The 10,657-nt window shown below is 43.4% G+C and overlaps 1 protein-coding gene across 2 annotated transcripts in view; it reads right to left on the bottom strand.

The window, feature by feature from the left end:
- Positions 1-627: 627 nt before the first annotated feature.
- Positions 628-10,657, bottom strand: part of TAPT1 (transmembrane anterior posterior transformation 1) — a 64,932-nt gene continuing 54,902 nt past the window's right edge. For both annotated transcript variants that reach the window (XM_072804877.1, XM_072804885.1), the window contains 3 exons: positions 8,777-8,853; positions 5,230-5,390; positions 628-2,710 (listed from right to left, as the gene is read on the bottom strand). In XM_072804877.1, coding sequence (XP_072660978.1) covers positions 2,493-2,710; positions 5,230-5,390; positions 8,777-8,853 — 456 coding nt within the window. In that variant the 3' untranslated portion in view covers positions 628-2,492. The remainder of the gene's footprint in view (positions 2,711-5,229; positions 5,391-8,776; positions 8,854-10,657) is intronic.

Here is a 10,657-nt window from a genome sequence, read left to right as displayed (position 1 = left end):
TAGAAAAGCCCCAGACACATAAAATGATTCATAAATCCCTGTTGGAGGAATAGATATAAATCTGAAACATATCAAAATGTAGTGATTTTAAATTATTTTGTGAATTTATACCCTCCTCTGCTAGTTATCAGGAGTGGCAGAAATGTTTTGGGGATCTAACTACAACACGTTTCTTCCATGTATACATATAATGAATGTACAGTCTGAATGCTGGCCAAGGTACAGAAGTACAACGTACAAAGAAAATTTGGATAAACTCCTGAATGACCCTTGGGGTTTATACTGTTTAAATGATAAAGCAAATTAGAGTCTGACCTAAGTTGTGCCTTAATTTTAAAAAGCAAAGTACTGTCTTGAACTTGACTCTCAGATGTGAAAAACACACTGTGTGAGATTCAAAACACCTGTACATCCATTGGCTGATAGATATGAAATGTTCTATGATCAAGTACTAGCCTTTTCCACCCCAGGACAAAAATCCAACATTTTGCTACCATTAAGACTAAGAGAAGAAGTCATATTAAACAGTCTTGTCACTTGTAAATTAGAAGTAAAATTCTTATTACAGAGTGGGTATTTACTCCAGCAAATATAACAGTAAACATTATTAAAATAAATTCAGTGACCTTTTTAAAAAAGATTACAAAATTGAATTTATTGAGTTTCACACAAGATGCACTTATAAAATTAGTACTGAATGCCATTTTAACAGAAGAAATGAACATCATTCCGAACTCCCAATAGGTTCTGCAAAGGAAATGAAATCTTCTGAAAATGACAGCACAATAACAACAGGATAATTCAAGCTGAATTGAAAGATAAACCCAAATCATATTCTTGCTCTGATCAGGGCTACGTTTGGCAAAGTTTTCCCCAAACTAGTCCATTCACGTGGATTCCGTTCCTTTTGGTGGCGAAGAGATGGATAGAAGAATGATTCTATGATGGGGCTTCATTGAAACATACACAAAACACAAATCTTTTCATTTTTAACTTAAAATACTTCCTGGTTTCACAAAAGCATTTAGGTAAGATTTCCTTTTACCCTAAGTGAACATTACCTTCAGATTTCTTTAGTTAGTGCAAAACGTTAAGATTTACTTCTGTACTTCTATGGAGGCCAAAGAAGCCAAAACATTAAAGCGTGCTTTGTATTTCACCCAGGAAAGAGATGAAGCTCCTAAAATTTACCTTTTGCATGTCATATACCCAAAGTATCAGCACAAGAGCCGAACTTCAACATGGAAACATCAAAGGAAATGACTGTTAACAGTAACATCTGCACATTTTGAAATGAGACACTGTAAAATTTTTATAAAAGTGCAGAAAGTTTTCTCAAGATAAAACTGTGGTGGGAAATGACTTGTCCTATGATGCAGGCCACAAACTAGTAATTAAACAGAATAAATCTCAAAACCCAAAAGCACCTTTTCGTTCCTGTTCCCAGTGTCCATACACACATCTCCACACACACACCCCAGAGACACGGCCGCCTGCCCCCAGCTTGGGAACACCCCTGGACACTCCTGTCAGCAGGGCTCACGCCTTTTGCAAGCCCAAGCAAGACGCTGCCCAAATCGTTCAGAATATTTAAAGCTGTCACTTTAAAAACTCTGTTAAAGTTGACACCTTTGGATTTTGTACACCAACAAATTCTTCAGCCCCTTCAACACATCCTTTGAACTGCAACAATTTATGAAGCAATTAGTTTTAAAGCGAAACCCGTTAACTATACATTAAAAGTTAACACTGCTCTTTTTCAGTATAAAAGTGCCTTTTGTAAGGGTATTTCTATTTTATCCGTTGCAATTGAACAATACACAGCTCACATTTTGCTTTAAAGAGTAAACTGAAAAATTATGAAACATTTTCTCCGTGATGCATAACCACCTTCATTAAATGAATATTTTTTAAACAAACAAACCAGCTTAGGGGTTTTTTCCCTATAAAATGCTACTATTCATCATGAATTATTTTAAGTAGCCTTTTATTCTGATTAATTCAGACACATCTTCAAGGATTATTCTGGTGGTAAGAACATTTATCTTGACTTAAGTTTAATTACCATTTTTCTTTTTAATGCTTTGGCAGATGAAGTACAGTTTGAAAACTGTTTGTGGAAACAGTATGGGACTGGAAAGGTAATGTGGTAAAAGCTTCACAGTTTTCCAGGTACATCCTTGTACTGAGAGGCCTCGATGTTCCGGAAGCGCAGACGGACGAGCAGGGTGGTGCTGACGCTGCATCGCGGGCCTGGAAGTGACTGCTCCCGGCCACGCACGAGGGGCTCCTCCTGCCCGGCAGGTCCCCAGAGTCCAGGCTGGAGGCCGCCGAGGTTCTGTGACCCAACCTGCAGCCAGACTCCATCACTGGAAGAAAGATACTAAGATTCACTTTCCATTAATAATTTAAGTTTTTAAATAAATATTTAAGTGCCATTTTCTGCACCTCCTGCCCGGGACCCGGCATCTTGGGCACGGGAGGCATGGAGTTCAGTCGATTCGGTTTCCACAGATTGTGAACCTGTCCACCTCTAACAAATCTTTCTTCGAGGATCTGTGCTTTAATTCAGAGCTCTCCTGCGTTATGTCCTTCTCATCGCCGTCTGGAGTCGTCAGAAACTGGTCAGAACTGCTCGCCACAAGGAACGGTACGACGCTTTCCTTGGGATGAACGGGCTGGCTGGTAACTGAAGCAGACAGGTTTTCTTCTGTGGAAAAGCAGATCCAGCTAATCAGAAAAGAATTTCCCCCCGACTTATAATAAGTTTACCAAAAGAGTGGGATGGAAAAAAGTGTCCATCATCCATCCTTTTAAGTAAAGCAAGTGACAACCAAAAAAGCACGCGGCATATAAGCGGCCATGGTTTATGTTGAAACTCAGTGGCTATGCCATTTGTTTGTTCAATTAAAATTTCATAGAAGGGCTGTTATGTGAACTGTGTCACACGGATTACACTACTACCTGATTTTGGAAAGATGAGGACTCCCATTTAACAAACTCCCTCCTACACGGCCAAGTCCAAACATGTCTGTGGCCTGAAAAATTAGCCTTGGCTCCTATACTCTGGACGGCAGGGACAAGCAGACTGTAGGGCATCCGACCTCTTCTGTGTAGTTGCCTGAGCAAGACTTAGCCTTTCACCTCTGGGAAGTCCAAAACAGAGGCAAAAACCAACCAACCAACAAAACCTGAATGTTTACTTTGGGTGCTGGGAATCCTGGAACCTGATCTGCGGGACAGCTGGGTTGGGGCCTGAACCGCACATTCTTCATCAGGGTAAAAATGACATCACGCCAAGTGCACATACTTAAAATGAATCATCTGATGGGTGCTGACACATGTACACATCTGCAGAAACCACCCCCACGAGTGACAATGCACGCGGAGTCTCTTTTCCTGTGCCCTCACCCCGCTGCTGTCCTTTGCTTCTTCTAGAACATAACCAACACAATGCTGTTCTGAGAGCCGGCTCTTCTTTTCATCCTTGAATTGAACCTGAGCCACCTGACTTGCAAAACCTTCCTGATGGTGTCTGGTCTGTGGTCTCCTACCCTCCAGAACACCCTATACAGATACTCAGACACTCGCCCAAAATGCATTTAGTATGTGGCTCTGGATCCAATGGCCCTGAACTGAGACATGCACTTAAAGCTTTATCTCCCCGGCCCGTCAGACTGAAGGCTCCCCCACACCATGACAAACACGTACTCACGTGTTAAAGTGTCCAAGGGGCCTAGCTAGACAGAACACATGTGGACCACTATCCATCACCCAGTTGAAACGAAGGCAACCCCATATTACTAAGAGTATTTGCATGTTCTTTGTTATGAAAAAAAACTATTTTCAAGTGGTCATACAAGACTTTTTACTCTTGGCTCTCTAGGAAGCACGCATGAGCGTGGCCCTCCCTTCAGTCTGAACTTGGCCCCTTCCCACAGCAAAAGTCACATCCAGAATACTGAGCTGCTACGTCCCTGGCTGCTTTTCAGGCCTCCAGATTCAGCTCATGCTGGTCCATTCCTGAAGTGTCCTCTCCCCCATCTTCACTGGGACCCACTTCTTCTGTTCTTTGAGATTCAGTTCAGACATCACCACCTCCAGGAAGGGGCCCTCTCCTGTCCTCTCCAAGCCTGTCTACAACTCACTCTCCTGTCTGGATTATCCACTTTTGCTATCTCCTCCGTCAGTCTGTGAGGCCCTGCAAGCACAATTTATTTACCTTTGTATCTCTAGCATCGAGTGTATTACCTGGCACACAGCAGCTCCACATATTTAAAATAAACCATTTAAATGAAAAGTCACGTGAACAGATAATCATGACAATAGGGAACTGCCATCTACTGACAAAAATGACATCAGTGTCCCACTTCTTCCTCCAAATCTTCCAGGCCAGCAGCTCTGGAATCATCCTTCACTTCTTGGGTCTCACACTGTAAAACCTCATCAGCACACCCTGTGCTCTTCCAGGTCTCTCCGGAATCTGGCCAGCTCTCCTATTCACACCACTAAGCCCTGCTCTGAGCCAGGCAGCCTCCCCGCTGGCCCTTGCGCCTCTGCGCTCATTCCTCTTGAGTCCTCTTTCCACAAAGCTGGAGAATGATCCTTTTAAAATGTCAGCTGGGTCATGTCTCTGCTCCAAACCCTGAAACAGACCCCTCCCACACAGTGAAAGATAGTTCTCACGACAGGCAGCAGGGTGGCCTCTGATTCCTTCTCCAGTCCCTCTCCCATGGCACCTCTGCAGTCCCTCGACACACCCAGCAGGTTCCTCCCTCGGCCTTTGCATGTGCTGCTGGTGCTCCTCCTGGGAAGGTGCTGTCCCCTTGGCTGGGGGAGCTCCCGACTCCCAGTCACACTCCCCTTTTCAGATCCATCCGGCCTTAGTCTTCTCTACAGTATGACTGCCCCCTCACTTTCTCCACCCACCCTCCAAGTCAGAATCAGCGCTGCCTTTCTTCCCTGTTGCTATACTCCTGGGTCTGTCATGTAATAGGTGTTCAACAATCATCTCCTGGACAATGAATAACTGTAAAAGCTCAGAGCACTGGGTTATGTGTCTCTGCAAGGAGATCTAAAATAAATATGCTAAAGACAACTCAGCAAAGTGAAACCAAATCTTGAAAGCATTGCTAAACATCCACCAGTGATTTTTTTTATCAGGTAGAATTTAGACCATTAACTCTTTGTTAAATGATTCACACAAGTGATGGGAGGAACCAAACATACCTTGAGAGGGTTTACATTTGTTCTGTGATTTATTAGGTGGTTTGCCTGGTGCACTGGCTGGAGGTGGATTAAATAGCTTCTCTTCCATCTTGGCCTCCTTCACATACTGGCATGATTTTCCCAACAGCACGATGCTATTAAGTACTTTCAGGGATATCAACCTACAAGCAGAAACAACCATGGTTGGGATTCATCTCCATCAATGCAAACGCTGTCTCCCCCGCTTCTTATAAGAGGGCCTGGGGCCAGGGGAGGTGCATGGCCCGGGAGCTAGAGGCCCCCGTTTTCTGGAATGGGCAAGTGTCCCGTGACGCTTCTTTACCACAAGGGAAAACGCTTGATCGATTCATTAGTTCTCATGACGAGAAGAAATTGTACCACTTAGAAATTTTACCTGGTACTAAATCATTTAACATTTATTCTTTCACCGCAAAACAAATATCTTTAGTAAATGTAGGTGAACAAGACAACTTATAATTCCATCCTCCAGCACTGCTCACTGTGACATGTGGTATACAATGTTTTGGTTGTTTTTGTGATGACTTTTATCGACTTTCCCACTGCTGGAAACGGGGTCTATTTTACAAAGCAGTAGGGGCTGGAGTTTGGGGCCAGGGCAGATTCTAGGCACCAAGTGTCTGGGTTCAAATCCTGACTCATCTCTTCGAACCTGTGTGGACCTGAGTGCACTTCTTAACCAGTAATCCAGAGATGACTCCAGTTGGTGCTCAGAACAGTTCTTGGCACACAGAGATGTCAACCAATTTTGCTATTAAATGCTATTGTTGTTTTACATAACTACGTATTATTATGAATATTTTCCTTACCAGTTAATGTTCCTCAAGGACGCTGTTATAACAAAGGCCCCCAAAGGCCTTAATTTCTGGATATTTGGGTTATTTCTAATATTTTGTTTCTATTTAAAAGTTTCTAATTCAGAAAACTTAGGCTAAATCTGTATTTCCTTAAGATAAATGCCTAGATAGCTACAGTTCCAGAAGTAGAATTTATGGGAACCAAATGTATATATTTTAAGGTATTTGATACAAATATGGCAAGAAAATCCTGAAAAAATACTCTTCATGTTAGTATCTTCTCACAAAGGGAGGTCTTACAGGACAAAGCAGCAAGGACCTCACTGGCAGTGTTACAGTGAGTGCAGAGGCAGCTGCTGTCTTTATGGCTGAGATGAGATCTTGGCAATTACAGGAATCTGTGAGTCAGTGGGGGCGAGTCTGAGGAGGGGGTCAGGAAGAGGTCAAGCAAACAGGTCTCCTTCACTGTCCCCAGTTAAGAATGCAAACATCCAGGGAGGACCTCACCTGGATAACGGCCCAAGGATTTTCACGTGCAACCTCCTCCCCTAATTTACCCTCAGACCCAACTCTGCTTGCAACTCCTTACTCATACTTTGCCTTGCTTCCCCGACCTTGCACTGGGGATGGCTAATGGGATTTCAAATTTACTAAAGCCTGAACTCGATTCCAACGCAGCCTTGCAAAACAGAAAATTACACAAAATCACACCCGTGTGTGTTTCTTACAGGCTCCTCCATCATAATATGGCGATGCCACTACCCTAACTGCTTGGGCCCCAAACTCTGCAATCACACTTGATTCCTCTGGTTCCCTTACACCTCACATCCAGTCATTCACTGGCAAGTCCTGTCTGGCTCCCCTTTCAAAATATATACCAGATGACAAATTGTTAGCACTCCACTGCTACCACTAGAGTGGTGGCCATGGGCCTCTTTCCCAGGGAGGACCATAACCACTTCCTGACTTGGCCCAAGGTCTGCTTCTCCTCCTGCTACACTCCAGCCTATCCTTCACATAGCCGCCAGAGTGGTCCTGGCCAAGAGCCAGCTGGATCTTGGCCTTTTCGGCTTGGAAGCCTCCAGGGTTCCTCCTCCCCTCAGCTGGAACCTGAGCCCTTCCCGGGGTTGCAGGGTCCTCTTTGTGACGCTCTGTCTGGACTGCTGGACTCCAGCCTCCCAGGCTCCCCACTGTTGCTCCTGTCAGGCCTGTCCTGTGTTGCCTCTACTGCGCGTGCCATCCTCCCAGGCATCTGCGTGGCTCTCTCCCTCACTCCATCTGGTCTTCACCAAACACCAGCTCACCAGAGAGGCTCAGAGGCAGGCCCCTCTGTTGTTCGCCATCTCCTTCTACTACTCTATTTTTCTTCCTGAAGCTTACTGCCAACTGTCACTTTATGGAGATTTGCTTTTCTGGCTGTTGCCTATTTTTCCACTAGACTTGCAGGGCCACAAAGGCAGGGCCCCTGGTCCTGTACCCACGGGTGCTCACTGAGGAGGGCTGAACATATGAGGCGGGTGGAGGCTGCCAGCCACAGTAGGTCTGCAGGGAAAGAGGCTGAACTGGGCCATGGGGAAAAAGCACAGCACCAGGTACCAAGAGGCCCAACTGAGTTCTGACCTATCTGCACTGGAATGAGAGTCCTGGGCTGGGTGGGGTGAGAGAATAGAGACAGCTTCACTGACCAGGTGGTTTGGGTAAGATTCTCAAGAAGGGGACACTCGGGTACTACCCTGATTTGAGGCTCAGAGAGAGAAATTAGTTGAGTGGAAAGGTCAGTGAGCAGCTGTGCTTCTGTGGGCTACAGGGGGACCAGTGATGAGGTGTCGGGGTGGGGAGGCACGAATTTTCAGTCATTTAGATTAAAGCACGTCCACTGTGGTGAATTACACACACAACTATAACTAAACAAAGATTTTTCTAAGTTGCATATACATGCTTCACTTCCTAGTTTAAGTAAACACACACACACACACACACACACACACACACACACAAGAATACTTTGTTAAACAAAGATGGAAGCGATTACAGCAACAGCCCTTGATGAACCAAGAACGTGGGAGCACTGTGTAAGTATCTGTACCACAGAAGGAGGGTCTTAGGTTTTTAAGGTCAAAACCCAAGGTCAGTCTATATGGTTCCTTGGGCTTTAGAATCTGTGAGTCAGTCCCCACAATATGAAGAAGGGGCAGGCTCTAGGAGAAATCAAGTCCTGGGCCCTCTGCCTCAACACAATTTCCTACGGGCCCAAACCAGAGCCACCAATCAAGGTACTGATGACATGGCTTGGGACACTGCAGGGACAGAGGCCTGATGGCTACGGGGGGCAGCCTAACTCCTAGAACCTGAGCAAAACCTTGGTGGGGAGAGCCCCATGGATCAACTCAGTTAAAGATGTTTTTAAACCCAGAAAAATGCCTGATTGTAATGGCAGATTTTACTGTGAAAGAAAAAGGAAAGCAACTGAAATCCTAAGCAGCAAGAGCTTTAACTGATTCTACTAAAGATTAAAATCAACCCTAAGGTGCCATTTACACTGGTACCAAAAAGCAGCATACATCACGGAGTCTCACCAAACTGCAAACCCACCTGGAGGTACGTGCTGTGAGGGGAGCCCTGGGACAGTAAGAAGGGGTGCAGGCTGACTTGGATGCTACTAGCTTCCATTACATCTTGCATATATGCTTTATGGTATAACCAAAAATATATTCAGGAACTGTTAATCTTACCCAAAATAGAAGAGTACGACACAGGCATAAGACAGAATTCCTTGCACTTTGATTGAGCTTGTTACGACTCTGATGAGCTAGCCAGAAACAAACAAAAACAACAAAAACACACAACCACAGAGTTATTAGTTAATATTTAAATATAAACTTCTCCATGCTGATTTCAACACTCTGGGCACACTCCTGTGGGCTTTGTCTAAATCCAAGTAGTTCTAGATTTGTCAATTCATATGAGAATATTTGGCTGCACGTGAAAACCTCTGTGTAGGCAAATCTAGGATGCCTATGGCTAATGCCCGGTTCAGCTGTCACTGACACTGAGGTCAGGCACTCTATCTGGGTTCGTGAATGACACGTGTAGTTGTACCTCACAGAGAGTCAAGTCAGCTGATTTTGAAAATGAAAAATCACTCTGGAAAATACAAATAGATTCATCTTGCTGCATCTGTCCCCACCAGAGCTAGCATTATGTGGTGGGCACTTCCCTTATTCTTGCTTTTTTTTTTTTTTTGGTCTTTCCTTGACTCTTTTTAGGAACCCACAGTGACTAATGGGGAAGAGGGAAAAGGGAGCCTTAAGAGCTTTGTACTGTTTTAAAAAAACTAATATTACAAAATTCATTATTTAAAAGATGAAAATTTTCGGTCTCTTTGGTATAGTCATGGTTAAACACGTTTTCTTACTTATCTCACATAAATGTAGGAGGAACAGCACTGTCCTTGGAAGTATGCTGAATAAATCTGGTGGGGCCTGTCACCGGAAAATATTTATACATCAGGTTCAGCTTAATAATGTACCCACACATCAGGGTCCAGGGGCTGCTACACAGAAATGCAAAGTCTGGGAAAATAAGGGGCCTTATCCAGCAAGGTTAGGTTATCATCAAGTGGAACTCTACTGAGGGGTCTTAAATAAATACCATAAGATACGTTTTAAACAACATTTTACAAATGCTTTTAGTGAAAGAATAACTAGGTGGAGAGAGAACTACTGTCTCGTGTTCAACAAAGGTCCCTATGAGAGGACTGACGTGGAAGTCCTCATCTCTGTCACATGCTGTACTGAGGAGACAACCTGCTGGACAAATGTTTGTGATGGATATTAACGTGGCCCTAGGATTTTACTGATTAATATGAAGGCAAGCCAGCTGCTGCATTCAAGGCTTAAATGATTTCACTTTTATCTAATATATTATTAGGGAATTTTAAAATACATATGTCCAAAGCGTAATTTCCATGAGACCTTAATGCATCATTTACTTTTCCTGGATATGAGTTCATTTTAGGACATAAGGTAACATTTAGAGAGAAACACTGCCACTCATGGGCATTAAAGACTATTAATGGACTATTCCTCAAGACTCCTATATGGCTGCCAAAGTTCAAGGTTACTTGGAGCTCTGAGAGAAGAGTGCTACAGGAGAAAACCCACTGGATCACTGTCTAACTGCAAGATCCCCTCTGAAAATGCAAGAGGTACTCCAGAAGCATTTCGTTAACCAATTACCAGTTAAGCTTAAATCTTTTGATAGAACAGCCATAAAAAGTCATTTCAGGAATAAAACAAAGGCTGGAGAAAATTTTAAAAATACTAAATTAAAAAAATCCATACTAATTACGAATAGAGTTTTCTGGCAAATAAATTACGAGACAGTCAATTACTTGGCAAAGCAGGGCCATATTTAAATCTAATCATTAACTAAACTTTTAAAAATAAAAAATCAGGCAACCTAGGTGTATCCTTACATTCTAAGTATCACATTTCCAGTTGTAGGAAACAAATGTAGAAATATTTAACATTTTATCAATCTCTTAAAAATAATTTACTCTTTAAAGTATTGTTTTCCCAAAACTTCTAGAAGCTCCTTTTCCCAAACAAAAG

Source organism: Canis lupus, chromosome 2 (genome assembly GCF_048164855.1).
Source record: "Canis lupus baileyi chromosome 2, mCanLup2.hap1, whole genome shotgun sequence".
Lineage (NCBI taxonomy): Eukaryota > Metazoa > Chordata > Mammalia > Carnivora > Canidae > Canis > Canis lupus.
The sequence above is the reverse complement of the archived record's forward strand: the minus strand, read 5'-3'. Positions and strand labels throughout refer to the sequence as shown.